The following is a 23,829-nucleotide window of genomic DNA, read 5'->3' as shown; positions in this document are numbered from 1 at the left end:
TATTAACTTTGATCAGCACCAAATTAAGCTGCTAATTATTTTTAAACAGAGTACGTGCTTATGGCCCGGGTATTGAACCAATTGGTCCTGTTGTAGGTGCACCAGCCAACTTTACAGTAGAGACATTCTCCGCAGGCAAAGGTAAAATGTACACACATACATACATAAATATATGTATATGTAACTTAAAACTAAATACATAAATGTAAATTTTCCAACTGAATTACATCCTCAGGTGCTGTTGATGTGGACATCATTTCGCCCTCAGGGCAAATCGAGAAGGCCGATGTACGCTTCAACAACGACAAAAACTTGACATACTCCATTTCGTATATTCCCAAAGCTGAGGGCGAGCACAAAGTGGTTGTGAAGTTCTCCGGTCGTGACATACCGAAGAGTCCGTTCCCTGTTAAGGTGGAGGGTCATGCCGGTGACGCGTCTAAGGTAAAAGTCACTGGTCCCGGTATACAGCCGTCTGGTGTTACACTCACCAAATCCACTTTCTTCGACATTAACGCAAAGGAGGCTGGTCGCGGCGTACCCGAAGTGATCATTATTGATCCCGCCAATCATAAGACATCTGTAGCGGCCAAAGTACGTCAATTGGAGAACGATGTTTGGCGTTGTGAATATGTTGCTTCGACTCAAGGTCTGCATTCGGTGAATGTCTTCTATGCCGGCAATCCCATACCGAATAGCCCCTTCCCGGTAAAGGTAGCACCGCTGTCGGATGCACGTAAGGTTCGTGCTTCAGGTCGCGGTCTGCAAGCGAATGGCGTGCGTGTGGGTGATGATGCCGACTTCAAGATCTACACGGAAGGTGCAGGCGAAGGCGTACCTGAAGTTCGTGTAATTGGCCCAGGCGGCACTACACAAAATGTTGCTTTGACCAAAATCGATGGCACCACCTACGAGTGTCATTATTATCCAACTAAGGAGGGTCGTTATGTTGCCATGGTCACTTTTGGCGGCCAAGAGGTGCCCAAGTCACCGTTCGAGATTAAAGTTGGCCCTAAGAAGGAGTCTTCAATTGTCGCTTACGGCCCAGGTTTAAGTGGCGGTATTATTGGCTACCCCGCTGCTTTTGTTGTGGAAACCAACGGTGAGACTGGCGCACTCGGCTTTACTGTTGCTGGTCCATCGCAAGCAGAGATCGAGTGCCATGATAACGGTGATGGTTCTGCATTGGTCAAATACCATCCGACCGCTGTAGGCGAATATGCAGTGCATATTTTGTGTGATAATGAAGACATACCCAAGTCACCATTCATAGCGCAAATATTGCCGCGCACAGACTTCCACCCTGAGCTGGTGAAGACATATGGTCCTGGATTGGAGAAAAATGGCGTGACAATTGGAAAACCGCAGAGCTTTACAGTAGACACTAGCAAGGCAGGCTCAGCACCTTTGGAAGTTCTTGTTGAGGATGTGTATGGAAAGAAGATACCAGTAGATATCAAAAATAACGCCGATGGTACAAAGACTTGTACATATACGCCAACTACAGGCGTACCCCATACGGTGGAAGGTGGGTACAGTATTTCAAATGTGCTTTTAAACTCTTATTTGACGTAAACATATTCCTCTCTCAGTCAACTACGGTAGTGTGGCCACTCCCAATGCACCGTATCGTATCTACGTAGGCGTACCAATCGATGCCAACAAAGTTCAAGCATTCGGTCCCTGGCTGCAGCCTGGAGTACGTCCCAATGCAGCCACACATTTCAATGTGGACGCACGCGATGCTGGTGATGCAGAGCTGAAGGTGAAGATCGTACACGAGGAGACTAAAGTGGAAGTGCCATGTCGTATCATCGACAACGAGGACAACACATACACAGTGGAGGTTATTCCACCTACAAAAGGCGCCTACACAACCACCATGACTTATGGCGGACAGCCAGTGCCACTCGGGCAGAAAGTGCTGGTGGAACAGTCGTTGGATGTATCCAAAATCAAAGTCGACGGGCTCGAACCAAGTAAGTACCAGCGTTTTTTTTTTTCGTTTTTCTTTCGTTCTCTCATTTTCACCAATGCATATCTGAGTTAAATTGTCTACCACCAAAAAAGAAATGGTTCAGTCAATTTAAAACATAGTATACAACAACTTACAAGTACAATACAAGGTCATCATCTAAGCCCAAAAACTTTCGTTACAAACTCATTCACGTACAAGCTGCACCATTGAATAGCCTCCAGCAGTTCCGCATCATTACGCGTGGTCTGCCGAAAGCGGATCTTGCAGTCACCATTACCAGTCCATCCGGGAGTCGCATACGCGCGCACGTCATACCAACCGCCGAAGGATTTCTGGTCAATTTCACGCCCACACAATTGGGCGAATACCTCTTGAGCATATGCTTCGGTGGCACACCGATCGCGCCGCGACCATTCCGTTTGCAATGTCTCAGTGGCAGTGATTCAAATAAAGTGCGTGCGTTTGGACCTGGACTAGAACGGGGATTAGTCGCACAACCAGCAGAGTTTATAATTGATACACGTGGCGCGGGTCAGGGTGGATTGGGCGTAACCGTGGAGGGTCCCTGTGAAGCAGCTATCAACTGTCGGGACAATGGCGATGGCACATGCAATGTGGCTTACCTGCCCACCGAAGCTGGCGATTATACAGTGAATATTACATTCAACGAACGCCACATTAACGGTTCACCATTCCAGCCGGTTATAATGCCACTGCCCAACTTGAGTAATACACGCGTCAGTGGCATAGGCATACAGCCACATGGTAGGATATACAAATTTACAAGGCATCGAACTGTTTTCTTTCGATGTATTCCTGATGCTTCGCCGTTACTGTTGTCAGCCAACCCGCAAGCGCATGCGTGACTCAAACAAGTACGATCAGCAAAATGGCCAACGCAATGTTGAACTTTATGAAACCGATATTTAAAAAAAATGCCTACCAAATTAACCAACTGCTTTTGTGTGCCACAGCAACTGGTCCTCTAAGCCACACCAGTTTTCTTAGTCTAAGCGTTTATTATGTTCGTTCCTTATTTGCAACTAATAACAAATCTAACAGTAACTTTAAATAAATGTTTTGAAAGCATGTAAGCCCCCGAGAACTGATATGCAATCTATGGGCTTTCGAACACATAGCAAAATTCTTGCCAAACTTTTTACCAAGCCTGTTCGAAAAAAGTATTTGGGTCGTACTGAATCTTATTTCGTTTACTACCGAAGCTACACAAAAATTCCAACGTCATCTTTAAAAACTTTCATGAGATCGCAGTACCGGTGATTTTTGCGTAGCTTGGTGGGTAAACGCCGCTATTTTCACTTCTACACTAATCGCATTTACTTGTTATTATTTTGCATTGCAATTCTGGGTTTTAAGCTCGCTCGTTCAATAAGCAACCATTTGACTCTCGCCTTCTTTCACTTAACAGGCGTCATCATGAATGCCCCCACGGACTTTATGGTCGATATGAGCAAAGTTGGTAGCAACATCGACTCGACAAAACTCTCTTGTGCCATCTTTGATCCCAAGGGTAAAGTGCTGCCTAGCAAGATCGTTTCCGGACCTTCTGATGATATCTTCCGCATTGCCTACACTCCCTTCGAGGCCGGTCGTCACACCATTGAGTTGCTTTACGACAACATTCCCGTACCCGGTTCGCCGTTTGTGGTGCATGTAAAGAGTGGTTGTGATCCCTCGCGTTGCAAAGCTTACGGCCCTGGACTGGAGAAGGGTCTGACCAATCAGCAAAACAAATTCACTGTAGAGACACGCGGTGCCGGCAATGGCGGGCTCTCACTGGCCATTGAAGGACCATCCGAAGCAAAAATGACCTGCACAGATAATCGTGACGGCAGTTGCGATGTCGAGTATTTAGCCACAGACCCCGGCGAGTACGATATAACAATACGATTTGCAGACAAGCACATACCTGGCTCACCATTCCGTGTGCTGGTCGAAGAGACAGTAGATCCGCGCAAGGTGAAAGTATACGGACCCGGCATTGAGCATGGTGAAGTGCGCGAAAGTGTACCAACGTATTTCAATGTAGACGTCTCCGAAGCTGGGCCCGGCCGCATAGCGGTTAAGTTGACCAACTCAGAAGGTGTGCCAGTGGATAATCTGCACGTTGAGGATAAGGGTAATGGTATATATGCTGTGCACTATGTACCACCAAAGCAGGGCTCGGTGCTAACGTGCCAAGTTATGTTTGCCGACGAAGAAGTGCCATGCAGGTAACGTTGATATTGTTGAAATCTACATATATGTATCTATATAAATGGAACTAATTTTATTAATTGCATATAGCCCATTCGTGATGACCGTATTCCCCAAATCAGAGGCGACCAAAGTGAAAGTTAAGGGCGTCAATGAGAAAAAGAAAACACCCGCCTCACTACCAGCCGAATTCGAGATCGACACAAAAACAGCCGGTCAAGATGACATCAATATTGCGATCAAGAACCCGAAGGGTAAAAAGTTGGCGCCACGCTTGGAAGAGGTCGGCAGCGGCACATATGTGGTTTCATTCGTTCCCGATGAATGTGGCACCTATCATGTCAGCATTAAGTATGGCGATAAGGATATTGAGGGGTCGCCATTCAAACTCGAAGCATTCCCCACGGGTGAGGCGAAAAAATGTAAGCTAGTCGAGAAGGCGCCGAAAATACAAGCATCTGGCAGCAAGAGCCACTTGACAGTGGACGCGCGTGACGCAGGCGACGGCGCGGTGACGTGCAAGATTACAGACCACAAGTCCGGATGGTAAGTACCTGAGACGAGGATTAATAGAAATGTGTAGTGTGCCTATAATGTATCTATGTACATATTTTGACCATAGCGAAATCGTTGATATTGATATCTTGGAGAAGGATGGCTTCTTCGATATTTTCTATGCGCTCAAGGATCCAGGCGATTATGATATCAATGTGAAATTCGGCGGAAAGGATATACCCAACGGCAGCTTCGCCATAAAGGTAGATTAAAAACTTTACAAACAAACTTTTAGAAGTGAAAATTTTCTAAGAAAAAATATCTAAGAATAGCAAAGCGTGAAAGCTAGTCAAGAAGGATGCGCCGAAAATCTTAAATTAGCAATTATTTTCTAATTAAGCCCAAAACTTTTAACATGTTTTGAATTTATTCTTTTAAACTGCATTCTTAAATGTGTCATTTTGTTTTGTATGTAAGTGGTGTAAGCTTTTAAAAATTGTCATTTGTTATGATGTATATATATGTATAGATATGTATATGTACATATGCGTTAAACGTAAGAACCAATTACAGTTACAGCACAAATACACGCAAACAATTTTAGTCAATATTTGTAAAAAGAAATTGTCATTGAATATTGACTCAATTAAGCTGCCAAAAGAAAACTACCAAAAATCTTATCGATAGATACTTATTTTGTTTCATACAAAGAAAAGTGCGAAAATAAATGTTACACTTACACATTTCGGAGCATATTAAAAACTTTGTAAAACTCACAAACATGACATACAGAAATAAATAAAGCATACAAATTTGGTACGGAATAGCACCAGAAAAAAAATCGGTGTTCTAAATGAGTTTCAATACGCATGCGCCCAAACATAAATACTCGCAGTAATAAACGCGCTTCCAAAAAATTATTTCGTTGCAGAATTTATATTTAAATATTTTTTTGCTGCTTTTTGCTTTAATTATATTTGCCGCTTCAATTTTTTCCCCCTTTATGTACATCAATTAATTTAGTAATTTAGTTATAAATTTTAAGTTGTTTGTGTGTGTTTGTATTTTAATTTTATTTACTGTATTTGCTTTTTAAACATTTCGCTACTGAAATTGGTTCGTGCGTTTGCATAAACATTGGCCTACAAGCAAATGTGCACACCTGCAACGAACACGTCACAATTATTGATTTTTATTTTTATTCACTTACAGATGTATTTAACTTAATGCAAACTTAATTTAGGCTTAATTAAATAGTTGCTAATTTAAAGAATTTACGCAAGTGTTAACCAAAATGTGTTATTTTTATTAAAAAAAAAAATATGCTTTCTGCCGCATTCTACGTGTGCTATGCAATGCAATTTAATAGAAAACCTAATCTTTAACGGCACATAAAATTGAAATGCCTTTATGCAGCTACAGCTTAGTTATCAAAAGACTGTCACAACTCAAATAATGTAATTTTTGAGATAATAATGCAGAGTTTCGCGCTAGATCATGGCTTCATATATATTGCGCAATAATTTTTATTTAAAATTATATTTATCCCCATTTTCTTCATAGTGATAATCAGTGCTCAGATTTTTGTATAAAACTAAAGAAAAAAAAATGATCCTAAAAAATTACAAAATGCTCTTAATAATTCTTAAAAATAACCTAAAACTGGAAAATAAATTTGAAAAAATTAAAATTTTAGGAATTAAAAAAATAAAATCTGGTTTTAAAATACTTTTGTTACTTTCCATTCCAATCATCTACAAATCACTTATCAGCAGAGATTTTTAATATCTGTAAATAAATCGAAATAAATCTAGACTTATATATATACCAAAATGCTGAGAATGAAAAGAGAAATCTATAATGTCGCAACTGTATGTCCGTCCGTCCGTCTGTGCAGACGATAACTCGAGTAAAATTTTAGATATCTGAACGAATTTCTTTTGAGCCAAGGGCGGATGGTATTGAAATGGGCGAAATCGCACAATAACCACGCCTACCTCCCATGTAACGGTATTTGGCAGATATATGTACATATACTGCGATAAATCAGTAGGCACAGATGCTTATTCATTCATTAAGTAAACAAGTAATTTTTAGCAAACAAAAAACCGACTTCAATTCTCATATAAATATATATATATATATATATATATTTATTTATTTATTTATTTATATGAGATCTATCCGATCTAATGATCGGATCTAAACCAGATTGGTATGGGACTACCTCTGGGACACTACCTTTCCGAAGCAAAAAGAACTATCGAAATAGGTTGACGTGCTCCAAAGTTATGCGGTAACATACATAAAAAACATATATATATATTCCGACGTACTGATAACCTCCTCCTTTTTTGAAAGTCGGTTAAATACAAAACAGACTTCAATTCTCATATAAAAATTTAAAAGTACCGTTATCTTCTTCATGATCCAATGATCGGATCTAAACCAAATTTTTATGGGACCACCTCTGAGCACAACCCTTCTTAAAAAAAAAGTTATAGAAATCGGTTAACATGGTCAAAAGTTATGCAGTAACATATATAAAACAAAATATTCAAACGACTTAATAACCTCCCACTTTTTTAAAGTCTCTTAAGAATTAATCTGCCGCATTGCGTAAGTCGTAAATTAGGCCAATAAATAAGTAAACGACGAAAATCGTCGAAAACTATACAGTGCTGCCAAGTTTTCCGCTTTAATATACTAGTCGAGTGGAAATTTTAGGCAATGACGTGAACTTTTCGATATGACACGACTCTCGCAATGAGGGTGAATATTAAAAATGACCTCTTGGGTAAAAAAAAAGAATATTATACATTTTTGGAAATTGGTCTAACTGAACATAGTATCGAATATGTTTGAAGTAGAGTAAAACCACCCCTGCTTACCATGTAACGGTAGTTTTTAAAAAGGTGAAAAAAAATGTATTTAAACGTGCGCCGGGTATTTAATGTTCGGTTTCGCCCGAACTGTTTTGTTTATTTGTTTCGTTTAATCCTGATTTCCAGAACTTCAGCGATAAAAGTGGCGGTTAGCGAGGTGATCTTAAATTTTTTTACAGATCTCTATAAGGGTTTTCGAAGGGGTTTTACACGGATATTTAAATTAAGAAGATAGAACCTAATACTAATCGTGTTTTATAAGGAAATTTATGAAAAATTACATTGAAAATGGCACCGGTTTGTCTGCAAACCAAGCATGGCAATAGATTTAAACAATAAAAAAAATATATAAAACAAAAAAATTACCTATAATAATCTAAAATGTGTGAAAACCTAAACATAAAATGCATTTACATGTCAAAAAAAATTATAATCAAATCAAAAGTGATGAAAAAATTGCCGAATAGCCTTTAACTTGTTGACTCTGGGACATACGAATTGAACTATACATACTTTTATCTCGGAAACGCCTCCGAAGCTTCAGATATCGCTTCAAAATCCGAGCCCTGGTGATAATTTATTAACAACTTTGAACGCTTATGTTGAAAAATCGCATTGTTTGAGTTATGATTGTCTTTCAGTAAATGTACGATATGTATGTATGCAAGTATGTAACCGCGCCGGCAAACTGTCCGCATATACATGTAAAAGTTTTTGAATGAATGCCGCAAAAGTAATACGCTCAAAGCTAAAATCTTGCAAAAATTATAGTTTACCGCAACAAAAAAGAATTAAAAGAGTTAATGATGCACAACATTTTGGCATTTTGTGGCGTCGACTACAATACAGCTGCTTATTTTGGGCAGCATTATTTGTATTTAGGTATGTATATGTGTTTAAAAATAAATAAAATTGTCTAGGTCGCGAACATATTTTGCTAAGGAAGGTTTAAAAATATTTCAGAAAAGATACATATCTACATGTTTACTGGCGCATATTAACCCATTTGGCTGATTTTCATGGATTACGTTATTTTAGTGTATTAAAACAAAAAAAAAAGATCACATATGAACTCATTAGTAGTTTAATATTTGTCATGAGGCAAGTATGTTTTTACATGCACATATATATGAGTTCAATTTTCGGGGCGAAATAAAAATCAAAAATTTTTTATCGTAGCGCTTTCGACAGAAGCAATATTTTGAAATGCAACAAAATGGCTTTGAAATCTAATGTAATTTCCTTTCAAGGAAAAATATTGCCATTCAGCTACAATCACTTCTTGACCTTAAAAAAATTTGTCAAAACTAGAGTTCTTTGAAAAAAACATGCAAAATCCAATGGATATAAAAAAAAAACTTTTTTTGTATTTTTTATTATACTAATATTATAGATTTTAAGACGAGAAACACGATTCCACTGTTTAAAAAAGGAAAAAAAATTTAAACCCCTCAATTTGAAAAATGCATTATATATTGCATTTTTTATGATTTGCATGCATCTGTGCATCCTTCACACATTTTTATATCCCTCGAACAACAAGTCAGTTAAACTTCGAAATTCGACATTCGACATTTTACGCAATTTTTTTCTAATTTCGGAGTAAAACCTAGTACAGCAGTTTCGAAGCTTGGTTTATACTACTATATGGTTATAACTAGGCTCCCAGGGGGCCTAGGGCTTTGACTCGAATTAAAGGTCTTGAATTGCACTTATTGTCCGCACTGAAAATAAAGTCTGCGTAAATATAACGAAAATTTGCATACATTTTACGAAAGTTTTCGTGATTTTGAGCCACGAAAGTTTTCGTTGATTGTATAAAACCGTTTTCGTACATACTACGAAAATATGACACATCAGATCCTAGTACATTTTACGAACGTATTCGTACTATTTACGAACGAATTTCGTACTACTTACTAAAGAATTTCGTACTATTTCTTTATTTTTTTACGAAATTTTTGTAAAATGCACAAAGTAGTTCGTATATTTAACGAAATTATTTTCCTAAAATCTGCTGTTGTTTCATAGAACATCCGATTGCTTTCATTCAATACACTGTAAAAAACATAAGACGAATTATAACACATCACCTTTATTTTGCTTTTATTTCTAATTTTAAGCGTTTTTCTTTAACAAAATGTTTTGCAATATTTTGTTTCCTTTCTCGACTATAAATTAAAAGAAAATTATAAGGCGCCTAAAAGGCAAGTTTCAGTGAAAAACCATACATGAACTTACTTAAAATGTCGTTAAGTAGTGTGTCTGTTCCTGGCTTGGGCTTGCCGTTGATAGATAACTGATGAAATTGCCTATTTATGAAGTCCCACATTGCAGAGCAAAGCTCAGCGTGGGTGATGTTAAGAACATGGTATGCTTAAAAGCATTTATCCACAGCTTTAACATTTAACTTAATATTTCATTTTTATCCAGCAAAAGCTTCTTAAAACTTTTAAAATTATATTCTAAAAATATGATGAAATATTAAACTGACGGTAATTTAGTATATTGTACGAAAATATTCGTCTGTTGTACGAATTAAAAAAAGAAAAATCTGCATTTGTTCTATTTACGAAAGTATTAAGTAAATTGTACGAATACAGAATTGTAGATTTCGTAAATTTTAAAACCTTCGTACAATATACAAAATTATTCGTACAGAGATTTGTTCAGTAATTTACGAATGTACATATTTCGTAAAATAACCGTAAGATTTCGTAAATTGTACGAAATTTTATTTTCAGTGCGAGGGATGTAAAATTGAGTGAACGATGCACAGTGCATGCAAATAGAAGAAAATGCAATAAATTAAACATTTTTTAAATTAAAGTATACAAGTTTTTTTTTCGAAATTTCAACAGTGGAAAACGCCCTATCTCAGCTGCCGATTCAAAAACGCTCTATATCAGCACATTTTCAATACATTTTGAAGTGAGATAGGGCTATTTTGAGCCGAATTCTGAGATAGGGCGTTCGTTAACCCAATTATGAGATAGGGTGTTTTTCAATAAAATTCTGAGATAGGGCGTTCGATATGTACTGTAATAAAAATAGTAGATTGGCGCTTACACATATGTTAGTGTTTGGCCGAGCTTCTCCTCCGATTTGTGCCGTGCGCCATGATGTTGTCACACAAAAGGGAGGGATCTACAATTTTACGCCGACTCCGAACGGTGATTGTATTTTTATAAGAAGCTGTTTTTCAAGGCAGAAAAACACTCGGAGATTTACCATTGCCGCTGTTAAGAAAAACCATTTTTCTATATTTTTTTTGCGATCTTCCTTTGACTGAGCCCAGGCCCTGCGGAGTGGTAGCGCGCACTGCTAATGTCTACACCATAGCGGCTGTACTAAAGCTAAGTAAATTATTCTAAAATATTTTCAACGCGAACACACATACACAAACGCTTTCTCTTTGTTGCTGTTGCGAAGACACCCGAATAATTAGAATTTTGAAGATTTAAATACGAAAATACTCGAAAAAGCTCTTAAGCAATTATTTTATAGGTAATTACTACTATGGGCAATCCGCCCAAATGCGCCATTATCACGCGCAATGTGAGCACCGAACCGGAACATAGCAAATACAAATAAAATTAAAGGTAAAATACAAAATATGACAGTCTCCGCATACTCTTACTAAAAAGTTTAAAATTACAGTACTTACATAAATGCAAAATTTAATATATTATTTTAAAGCTACATATAGACGCTGGCCAATTGCTAATCCAGCGCAGATGCATGCTTGAGAACACCATGCACGTGTCGAAACAATCGTTCTGAAATACATATATTTTTAAGCGACAAAAAGGTAGATTGTTTTACTCATTTTAGTCATATCGCTGCTTGACTATCCGAGAAGATATTCTGATGGATATTTGGGAAAAGATGTTAGCCAATTTTGTTTGTCAAGACATTTCGCACTAAATTTAAGTGGTTGTAAATAAAGAAAAATATGCCAAAACCATATGCATTTATTGTAAAAATATACTAAAATATGCGCAATTAATAAGCAGAAACAGGCATTTTTTGCAAAATATGCACTAACGATTGAATGCCATTTTAAAAGAAATTTCATGATTCGGAAGGATAACTAAACCATTTACATTTGAAGATGCTCAATAAAAACATGCATTTGCATGAGATTTCGAGCCCTAATTATTTTATAATATCACCATGTGTAAGCACAAACAAATTTGAGAAGAATCCAATATGTCGTTTAAGTATTTCTTTAAAGTGTCTTTGAGGTGAAAAATCTGTATATATACTCCAAAAAGAATCTTCGATCGTAACTATCGAACGTTTTCCAATTAAGAAAAATCTACAGTTAATCACGATATCAGAGCAAAATTACCTGATTAGCACCAAGATGGCAGTCCTGAACGGAGTTTCGTAGGGCTAGGTGTTCCATCCGAATTTTTTGAATATCCGGATAATCGGTAATGAAACTATTTCTGAGTGCAAAAAGAACGGTGCCATAAGTACATTTTGCAAGCAACCTAGTCCGCCTGGGTATGCGGCAATTTATAGAGTGCTCCCAACGCTAAAAAAAATTCTGATAAAGAAAACAATCGCGTGAACTTGTATACGCGTGTCTGGTGTTAAATTTGTACAATGCCGCTATTATTTAGCAGTTTTGACAATATATTACCCAATTTTCTACAAGCTTGACATGCGTTCTTCCCTCTAAGAAAGTAAAACAGTTACACACATATATGACTTGTACCTCTATTAGATCTCAACTAGTGGAAGACTGTAGGAGAGAGTTTGCCTATATCTCTGATCAATACGAAATTACCCAAATATGGGTTCCGGGACATAGAAACAATTACGAAATCGAGGCAGCGGACGAACTAGCAAGGAATGTGTCCCTCGCCATTCTGGCTATCCTACGACCCACTTAAAACCAAAGCTCTCTTAGGAATGAGCAAAAAAGATACCTACAAACTTACTGCAGAGTGCACAGGGTAATGGCCCATTGGGCTACATGCCGAAAGGATTGGATTGTCCTTCAACAGGTTCTGTCGCAGTTGTGATGGCCCCGGTTTAAAACAAGCAGTCGAACAATTCCTGTGCGAGTGTCCAGCCCTCCCAAGGATGACGCTAACGACACTCCGCAGGCCATTCCTGCAGAATTTTTCAGAGTGTTACGACTTTATGGAGTCAGGTGGAAAAAAGTCATGGTGACAGTTGCTAAAAAACAAACCAGTTCACGAACGGAACATTTCCAAACAAACTGGAACCGGTGCGATACGGACCAATCACCTTTGTTGCCTTTGGCGCTGAACCCATTAAAGCAAGTGTTTGTTTTTCAACTTAAATCAAAATTTTAAATGAGGTTAGTGGAACGGGCATATATTTCTGTTGCAAACATGAGATGTCTTGTGCTCTTTTTTTCATAAAAAAAAACTTTAGAAACCCGTAGTAGAAAGTAATTATTATGTTAAGTTCAAAGAAATTTGAAAAAAATTGGATTGCGAAATTCAAAAATCATTATGTCGCGTCGAATTTTTTGAAATAGAAACAAAAACAAGCATGAAAATTAAAAATGCTGACAGTCCCAGGAAGATTTGTATCGTATTGTCTGTTGTTAAGTATGTATTAAACTTTTGAGATCTAATTGTTTTGATTATGCATGTGAGTATTAAAAGTGCATGTATTATTGTAAAGTATGCTATACTTAGTACATGCATACATACATATGTATATTTGTAAATACAAGTGCATTCACATGAGAGCCGACAGATATTAATCTTGACGAAAATTTGAGGCAATGCGACGACATTAGCAATGTTGCAGCAAGCCAACACGCCAAGATACATACGAGTATACATAGGTATGTACATAAATATGTATGTACTCGAATATGCATATGCAACAGCTGTTGCGGTCCACCCACGAATTAAGCATACATCTACTTATGTATATAGAATCTACATTGTTGATACAAACATACATATGTGTAAAACGTAAGCACACATACATACAATTGGCACGTGTATGTGAATTGCAACTCAATCAAAAATGCCAACATTGGATGAGTGCAAAATCATAGGAAAGGATTTTTAATCGCTTAATTTTAATTACATCTGTACATTTATGTATTTTCATGAAGCTCAATAAGAACGCACGTACAGTGGACGAGAAAAATAAGTTACTATGCGAATGTCCTACCTCCTTAGATTAAGTAGAGTCTTAAATAGTACGTTGAACATCTATGGCTAGCCAGAGTGTTTTGGCAATATGGCTGGTCGGTTCTCTTCGCCATCTTTCATTGGTTATTTCTATGAATTTTTGATTCTGTAGAAATTTACATGTTTGAAGAGCGACGCCAAGAGTATCCCTTATATCTATATAAGTCAATGCCCTTCCATGACGCGCGAGTTCGTCAGCCTTGCAATTTCCCTGAATAGCGCAATGGCCAGCTACCCAGCCAATGTGTGTGCGGAATGTCTCAGAGCGGCGGCATTGACAGCGACATTTTTTCCAGAGATTTAATGGCCGATTGGCTGTAGTCAATGAAAATGTAGACATCAGAATCGTATCACACTGTACCAGTGATAACCGTCAGTTCCGCTGCTTTAGTCTGGAAGGCGTCAGCTGAATGATTCACCTAATTGTTCCAAATAAACCCCACCCCAAACTCTATTGTCGAGTTTTGATCCACCCGTATAGACATGGATTGATCCTCTTTCCCTGACTGTATCTAACGACCATTCCCTCAATGGAGGGAATACGGGTCATGAACTTGGTGTTGGCAGTGCAGGTGGGTGGGATGAGTCCATTTCATGGTCGCGTTAAGCCTAGCCTAAGCCTGGCTGTGTTACATGCCATCTTTCTTACGTACAGATCCGTCGGATGAAGTACAAGTACTCAGTGGAGCGCTTTAGTGTCTATTGTCTTCATGACTCCTGTTATCAGTAGAGAAGCCAGCCCTTGAACCTTGTCCCTTTCATTACCTTTTTATTGAGAGCATATCGATCCCTAACCGCCAAAAGGACGTAAGCGACATTTTTTTATTTTCTTTTTTATGCAGAAGTGTTCCTAGAGCATCTAGATTCACCGCGGTATAGATTCATGCTACGATCTTGAGCAGCAGACACCAATTTTTGCCGATAATTCCGGTGCACTAGTATAAAACTGCTGTGGCTTGAGGATCGATGTTAGATCCCCAATTTAATTTCCTATCCAGAATTAAACCTAGGTATTTAACTTGATCGGTTCTTTATAGTGTAACACCATTTAAAGTGATATTTCTGAGAAATTGCATGTTCATTTGTATGGATTTGAGAAAAGACGTGTACTGAAATACATTATACATACATTTCTGTTTTGTGCTTGTGGAATTACCGCTGCATTTAACTGATATAGTTCAAAAATAAGTTGCCAGTACGCAAAAAGATTAGTTGAAACGCAAATCCCTAGAAAGACCTTCTAAGATGGAGCGCAATATAAGTTTCGTCCATCTGTAGCCAGCCCTTCTAGGTCTCTGAGTCATTGCTGTGCTCAATATTTAATTATTCACTCAGTGCCTGACGGTGGCTTCCATGGTCGAAGGTGCTAGAGCTTTAATTTGTTGAGGGCCAAGAAATACTGCACTGAGCTCTCTCCACACAGATGGCTAGAACCCTTATTGCGAGTGTCGACTGGTAGTAGATAAACGACTAATATTCGATTACCGCTTTTCTATGGTATTGTGAACGTCGTTGTCTCTTTCAATAAGTCAGTGTGAATGAATAATAGGCGCACATCCTTCTAGAAATAATCAGTTTAGGAAAGATGAGCGACTAAAAACTAATCACAGTCGCTTATTCAGCGAGAAATCGACATTCACAATACCATGGAAAAGCGATAATCGGATAATAGTCGTTTATCTACTACTAGTCGATACTCACAATAGGGGTCCCAAGTGATCTGCCAACCACAGTAAAACAAATTCGTTATATTTCCAATATATTTTAGCTGAGTTTTGCATTACCGAACTAGACTTTAAATAGTTGGATAGCTAGCCAAAACCTCGAATGCAACTTGGCTGGCCCTACAGACGCCTAAGCTCCTAGCTCTTCAGATATTTTCCAGCACGTGGTCCACATCCAACGAAGCATATTCTCCAAGAGAAAAGTGAAGTGACCAAGTCAGAATCCGGTTTGTAGTTTCGGCACCATTTAACAATGTGCAAATATAGTCTCAGTGTTGATATTAAGCCAGCACTCGGTGTCAATCACCTGAACATTGTAGAATACCGCAACAAGGGTAATAGGGGCGTACTGTTCTGAGGCATTGAAAAGGATGGCGGTTCTTCTTTGAAGTTGAGCAAGTATATATTTAATGCATTTATTGACATTCTGCTACAGCATAGCACTGACGCATAACTAATAGTGGGTATTCTCATAGAGGTACAGATCCAAAGAATCCCCCTTGTTGACAGACTACTCGTTAGGCTAAAGACCTGTTTATATTACTAAAATATCGCGAACGCTTTGGGGATCTTATGCTAGCTTGTATAGTTTACTAAAGAAGAAATCGCATTTGTCATTCCTTTAAGTGTGATCAGAATTAAACAATCCCATCTTCTCCTTCTAGTGAATATAGCAAATGTAGTTTTGGTTGGGTTTACGCGAAGCCCATTTCCACTGTACTCAGCTTCAATCATATTGGGAGTGGAAAATGGCCATGTGATCAAACAGTCCACGAGAGGAGAATAAATTACAAAACACCAGAGCAACTTCGAAAGAAACTATAAGGCCGTTGGTTGGACCAGCTTGGAAGCTTCGAAACTTTTATTAGAACTTATACCAGCCAAGACTTTGACCTTAAGTCATGTCCACGCACTACTATTTCAATCAACAATCTATCTTTTCTGATACCATATTATGAATGATTACAAGGATTAACAAGAAGAAAGTTGAAAAAGAATCTCTTAAAAAATCTGTTTTTCAAGAATTACATATACATACATATATTAGCTCGTACCAAAAGAGAGGTTCGCTGAACAAGCAGTTTCGAAAAAAAAAATATAATTTTTCTCATTCCTTCGGAATTTACAGTCAGACTAAAAACTCATTTTTTTACATATGTACATTAGAGTGGTCCAAAAAAATAAAGTCGGAGTTTTAATGCCGGCACACCCTAGGATTGATCTATATCGAAAAAAATATACCCCTATTTTTTCAAAAAATATTTAGGGAGAAAAAACAATTTTTCGTAGAAATGGTATAAAACTCTTTAAAAGCAATACCTTTCGACCGGAAAACCACGATTGAGAGAATACAAAGGTTGCGCCGATCTCGGACCGCTATTCATCTCTTAACGAGTTTGACAGAATCGTTGTTTGCATGACGTCACACTTGTGCAACTTGTTTACGTTTTCCTTGCAACATTTTTTCTTCTTCTTCCATTCTTGCTCACGTTTTGGCATTTCTCTCTCGCAATTGCACCAGTGTGACGTCACCCAAAAGTTATTCTCAAAAATCCTCTCTGATCGGCGCAATCTTGTATTCTATCATTCTTGCCGGAAAACTATCGTTCTCTTCAGGAGACTAATATCCAATTGTTTATTTAACCATTTTTTATGATTAAAGATTTTTTATTGGTCCCACATTGCATTTTCTAAGGGCTTAGGACCTATAAAATATAGTTACCATGAAAAAATTGTTAAAGAAAAATTGAGTATTATTACTGGGAATCTCCTGAAGATAAGTAAAGTTTTCCGATCGAAAAATATTGATTTTCAAGAATTCTACTCTATTTCTACGAAAAGATGTTTTTTCTCCATATAAAATACATGGAAAACTTTGAGCGCTTTGAGCACTACCTTAATTTTTTTTAATTCAAAATAAAAAAAATATGGGTATATTTTTTTTCGGTATATAGCAATCCTAGGGGGTGGCGGCATTAAAAATCCGACCTTATTTTTTTACATACATTTTTGGACCACTTTAATGTACATACATACATACATATACTATTTATTTAATAAAACAAAGTTTGTAAGCTTCTACTTCATCTATGACAACTTACTTTTTTCGCCAACTGTACACACTATTTATGTACTGAATGTAAATTTGCTTGTCCAATCCATACAGCATCTGAATTGGTTTGACGAGCGCTAGACCGAACTGAATGGGAATGAATTTGTTTCGTATTATTTAATGCAAATTGCTGCATTCATATTTATACATGACTTTTTATACAGCTGTACACATGTACATAGTTATGTAGTCATTATACATATACACATGTATATACTATGTATGTATACTATATAATAATATACATAAGTACTTATATTTAATGCATTTTCTTTCCTTCGCTCTTCATTAGCTATAATATTTTTTTCCATGTTTGTATGTTTGTCCGTATGTGTTGCATGTTAATTTGTGATTTTCAACACGGATATTTTGCATATTTTAATGAAAAGCGAAAAAATGCTGGCGTCGAAAAATTTCTGAAAATTTTAATAATTTCAATGGGCGCAGAGAAAAAATAATAATTTTCTTTCAAGTGCTGTGCAAAAGAAGAACGTATACATATGTATGTATACATATTATTTCTTACATACAATATATATGTAATTATGTAAATAAATTTCCGAGTGCTGCATGCAAAAATATTTAATTTGAATAAGAGTATGTATTTTTAATTAGAAACACAAATAAAAATCAAAAAAAGTTGTTTTGGTAAGCCAACAACAACAATGGCTGCCAATGTGTTGATATGTACATACATATGTACATACAAGTGTAGGTGTTTTGCTTGTGATTTCCGCCGCCGGCAACAACAAATGCCACCTCCTGCAAATGTATATATGTATGCATGAATGTATGTATGCACGTAAGTAAGTAATATTTTTGTGGCCGCTCAGCATGTGACAAGTCAGACGTTGTCCTACAATGCATCTAGCGCCGCCATAACCTGCTCACTGCCAGAAGTAGGAACTTGACAACTATATGTACAGCAGCTGTCAAAAATAAGTAAACAAACTAGTTGAAGACAATTCGTATATTTGATACTTTATGTTTTTAAAATAAAGAAGTAATAATTCTGTTTGTAGGCATACTATTTAACGTACTAAAATACCAACTTAGCTTTAAATCAAAATGCATTACCAACAAAAAAGAAAGGTTAATGCAAAAACAGGACCACAATGAGCGCCATTATTCTGCGACAATCTTGCCAATGGTGTTGGTAAGGAGAGGACATAGTGCTTTCTGAATATTTTTGGAAGAAAGTTATTTGTGGATCCCACGCCCCGCTGAAGAAAAACTTCTTCCTATTATGTACCTGAATGTATACCTCAACATCCTGTTCTCCATCCTGTTCTGAAGACTGGGTTTGTTAATGTACGGATTTTTTTCCTTCTTTTTAAAGTCGACTCGGGATATTTGAGATATACTGACCTGGTTTACCTTCAAACTTGAGCCTAGAAGGAACTGTTAGAACAAAGACCGTTGTATCTATTTTATTCTTCTACCAATCTTCTTTGTGGTAATTTATGGTCGTCTCTGTGAGTAATTTCGGTAAAGGCAGCCCACTTCCTTATAGGTTTTGTCAACTCTGAAGATAACTAGCTTCTGGCGTTCTATATTTCATAATTTTCATAAATTTCATCTCTGGACTCAACCACACACAATCTACTATTTTTACAGTTAAATTGGTAGGAAGATAGGTAGACAGAAAGGTGTGGACTGTCATTGCTACGCAGAGACAAAGACAGGCCACGAAATGAAGGCCCGTTGTTATGCCAACTAAGAGTTTTCACTCCCCTTTGCTTAACCATTCTGAGGCATCGAGGAAACTCGTCAGGCACCCAGGGTTAAATCTCCCAATTTTTCAAGGTCATTAAAGAAAGGAAACTCCACAAAGCGCAATCTGCTTCTCGATAATACCGGGTGGCCTGTTATAGCACCAATTGTGTGTGATATATCCTCCATTTTTAGAGAGTATACACTTCGAGACCTTTTTGATCCCAACTAGGCCAAGTGTGGCTAGAAATTCGACAGGTCGTAGTTTGAATCCATCTCAGGCTCCTAAAAGTAGCTTGCAAGTGGCGAAGGGCAGATCAATACGTTCTTTGTCCGGAATAATCTGCTTGGTCGTATCCACCTCATAAGTCCATCCACCATATAGTTACCCTCTATGGCCCTATGATCGGGAACCCAAATGAGGTTTAGACTGTTCTACTTAGCCCCTTACTTAGATCGGCTTCATTCCAGCACAATTTTTGACTTGACTCGCAGCTTTAATTGCTGCCTGGCTTTCACTAAAGATGAACACATCTTTACCTTTTTAGATCAGTACAAGGTTTTTTTATAGCCTCCATTATAGATGAGACCTCAGCCTGGAAGACACTACAGAAGTCTTATAGTCGAAATGAGTGGCTCAGGGCAGGGCTGCGAGTGGAGTTCAACAAAGCACACCAGTCGTTTATCTTTTGTGGCAACTGACGACAATTGGAAATGCTAAGTGAAGCCAAGTCCTGCTCTACTTAGTGTATACATCGCAGTGGGAGCCTCCCTCTTCCTCTGCTGCCGTGATCACTCTGCACAAGAGCTTCTTCCTTATAAGCTCCACCAGAGAATTGTAAATTATTTGGTTGTTTAACTTCAAAATGGACGAACTTAACGATCTAAACAATTGATCACAAAAATTTCCCTATCTCAGAAAATTTTTCAACAACGTTTTTAAATAGACTGCTAAGCTTGCAGGTATGCACAGCAACGCCGAGTGGATGTGCATGGTTACGTATTTTGGGCAGCAACTGTACATATGTACAAATACGTGTATCTTTGGCTGCTACTTGCAGAAAAACTTCAATATACATACATACATATGTATGTAGCTCTACTTACCACTTGGTCATCCCATTGTCCTGGTCCCTACACACACGCGCACATACAATTATATAGTACATACATATACATATGTACATTTTTTCTTTTAAAATATCACTTTCGCGATCGTCGGCTGACGTTCGCTTGACTTTCGTCGCTTGTCCGTCTGTTTGCTAGCCAACCAAAGCCATCGCCTTCGTTATTGCCATCATCATAAGTAACGGGTGATTTTTTAAGAGCTTGATAACTTTTTTTTTAAAAAAAACGCATAAAATTTGCAAAATCTCATCGGTTCTTTATTTGAAACGTTAGATTGGTCCATGACATTTACTTTTTGAAGATAATTTCATTTAAATGTTGACCGCGGCTGCGTCTTAGGTGGTCCATTCGGAAAGTCTAATTTTGGGCAACTTTTTCGAGCATTTCGGCCGGAATAGCCCGAATTTCTTCGGAAATGTTGTCTTCCAAAGCTGGAATAGTTGCTGGCTTATTTCTGTAGACTTTAGACTTGACGTAGCCCCACAAAAAATAGTCTAAAGGCGTCAAATCGCATGATCTTGGTGGCCAACTTACCGGTCCATTTCTTGAGATGAATTGTTCTCCGAAGTTTTCCCTCAAAATGGCCATAGAATCGCGAGCTGTGTGGCATGTAGCGCCATCTTGTTGAAACCACATGTCAACCAAGTTCAGTTCTTCCATTTTTGGCAACAAAAAGTTTGTTAGCACGAACGATAGCGATCGCCATTCACCGTAACGTTGCGTCCAACAGCATCTTTGAAAAAATACGGTCCAATGATTCCACCAGCGTACAAACCACACCAAACAGTGCATTTTTCGGGATGCATGGGCAGTTCTTGAACGGCTTCTGGTTGCTCTTCACTCCAAATGCGGCAATTTTGCTTATTTACGAAGCCATTCAACCAGAAATGAGCCTCATCGCTGAACAAAATTTGTCGATAAAAAAGCGGATTTTCTGCCAACTGATTTTGGTAATAAAATTCAATGATTTGCAAGCGTTGCTCGTTAGTAAGTCTATTCATGATGAAATGTCAAAGCATACTGAGCATCTTTCTCTTTGACACCATGTCTGAAATCCCACGTGATCTGTCAAATACTAATGCATGAAAATCCTAACCTCAAAAAAATCACCCGTTATGTAGCCATTGACGAGCGAGATCGTGTCGAGCGTGTGTGAGCATTTCCATTCGAAAATCTGTGTGCTGCAAACAAGTGTCCACTAATCGAGAAGTGTTCAAAGCCAAAATAGTACGTATAGTACAAGTGTTGGTGTTGGCTGTCGAAATTTCTGAGTTCCCCGCAAATTAATAGACTTGTGATTGTTACGGAAAAGTGCACACTTTACAAAATTTGCTAAGGCTGGAGTTACATACATACATAGTACTACATATAAACACTACTTGAAATAAAGGTCGGTGTGCAAATCGTATCGAAAGTGTTTGTTCGATATTCTCAAAAATTGCAACAAAAAAAAAGTAATGTGTGTGTAAATTTGCCAACATGTAATCCATAAAATGGGGTTTAACATTCAAAGCAGCAATAGTCTAGCCACAGGACATACATACCTATATATGTATGTATGTCTGAACATAAATTGATCTGTGAAATTTTCAATTATCGCTTGATTTGTGATCAAAGAAATCCACCAGTGTGATTTTATTGATTTTTCGAGCGTTGCATCCCAGATTTAATCTTTTTTATAAATATAACTGCACCCACACGAGCGCATTTTCTTCTTGAAAATATTTAATTTTAATTCTTATTTATTACCATTTTATTTAGTGAATATATGTATGTATGTACATATTTATTGACCGACAATTGGCATTTAGCGGTATTTATCGTAGGTTGTTTAATAAGTTCGTGAAGAATTTGAAAATGTATGCTTCACGCCTCAAATATTTTTAAACCACTGAAAATTTGCACACAGAGACTTAATTTTAATGTAAAAAATTAGATTTATTACCAACGAAATGTGCTTTGAAGTAATTACCTAAAAAATTAAAATTTTTTTAAATACATATATAGATATGTACATATAGTATACACTTATGTATGTATATAGACTGGAATGAAAACAATATTACTCCCATTTAAAGAGGAGCGTATAAGTCAGGGTTAATCTTTCCAAAATAAATTTTCCCAATACGGATTCGCTAATTGGATACTAACCGCTGAATGCAAATATATTGAAAAAAAAAACTTTTCAGAAACTGTTCCGGAGAGTTTTCAAACAATTCTTGTTACTTTTATCACCGAAAAAAGGATTAAATGGATTGCCTGACTAGTGATAATTGCAAAACAACCAATACCAAATATTTTCATAAAAATTTGGGTCTAATTAAAAATGTGACCAGTGGTCACCGAAAAAAAAAGATTAGATTTTGTTTCCTTATCCTTGTTTTAACAGCTGCTGGTACACACAAGAAATTGTTCAAATTGTATTTTTTTTTGCTCTTTTTTTAATTTTCAATTGTTTTCGCTGTTTGACCTACGTACCGTTTCAAACCTCCATACTCTCTTCTCGATCGCGGGGTGGAAACACACAACGTTCCAAAAATAGCAAAAGTAAATATAAATCCTATGAAACCATCAAAAGTAAATTTTTTCCTCGTAGATACGTACCGCCTACAAAATTCCCGACATGATACTTAACGTGAACACATTTATTGGTGTCATTCATTTTGGTCTAGTACCACGCAAGTAAGAAGTTGACTTCACAATGAACGTTTGGTCACATTCCTGTTTCTTTTTTGCATACGATGATGTACACTGGCTACAGTTGTCAACAATATTTGTACTTCTTTTAGTTTTATTCCCAATAGATCGGCTATACAGCCCTGGATCCTGTAAGACCTTTTCGCCTATTTTGCAGCTGAAAGAGAGCCTGCTAGGCCCATTCTAAGACACCATTGTCTTTGCTAAAGAAATTATACATTACACTACGGGTAAATTGACCCATTTTGTGGCCAAAATTAATTTTGACCAAACAAGTAGATTATTTAAAAGAACGCGATTTCTTATTGATTGGCATCCGATTTCTAACATTTTTGCAAAAAAAAAATTTGCCCTTGACGACCGATCAGTCAAAAAGAGTCCTTTTTTTAATTTGTTCCTATTTAAAAAGTTTGAATGCAGTTTTTGTTTAAATATTTATATTAAAGAAAAAAATGCCACTTAGTTACATATATAAATTATACAGTGGCTAATTTGAAAAAAAATATTGCCAAATTATATTATTTTCAATTGAAACCCCGAATACTATGAATTTCTTAGAAAATCTGCCGAAATGTTATAAGGAGCAAACTTTGCTGGAACAAATTGGCAAACCGTCTTTTGTTTCAAATAATAAATAGTTCATTACTGGCAGTAGAAATAATACCCACAAGTACAGGTATTTCTC

General features: G+C 37.2%; 1 protein-coding gene across 1 annotated transcript in view; it reads left to right on the top strand.

Annotated features, from left to right (window-relative positions):
* LOC118737854 (filamin-A) overlaps positions 1-23,829 on the top strand; it is a gene marked incomplete in the record, with an annotated part of 118,456 nt that overhangs the window by 41,471 nt on the left and 53,156 nt on the right. The window contains 6 exon segments of the mRNA XM_036468647.1: positions 50-141; positions 236-1,528; positions 1,593-1,979; positions 3,408-4,212; positions 4,286-4,741; positions 4,818-4,953. Of these exon segments, the coding sequence (XP_036324540.1) occupies positions 50-141; positions 236-1,528; positions 1,593-1,979; positions 3,408-4,212; positions 4,286-4,741; positions 4,818-4,953 (3,169 nt within the window).

The sequence above is a fragment of the Rhagoletis pomonella genome, unplaced genomic scaffold, assembly GCF_013731165.1.
Source record: "Rhagoletis pomonella isolate Grant_MI unplaced genomic scaffold, Rhpom_1.0 Rhpom_scaffold_00004, whole genome shotgun sequence".
Taxonomy (NCBI): Eukaryota; Metazoa; Arthropoda; class Insecta; order Diptera; family Tephritidae; genus Rhagoletis; species Rhagoletis pomonella.
This window is presented reverse-complemented; position numbering and strand designations above follow the sequence as displayed.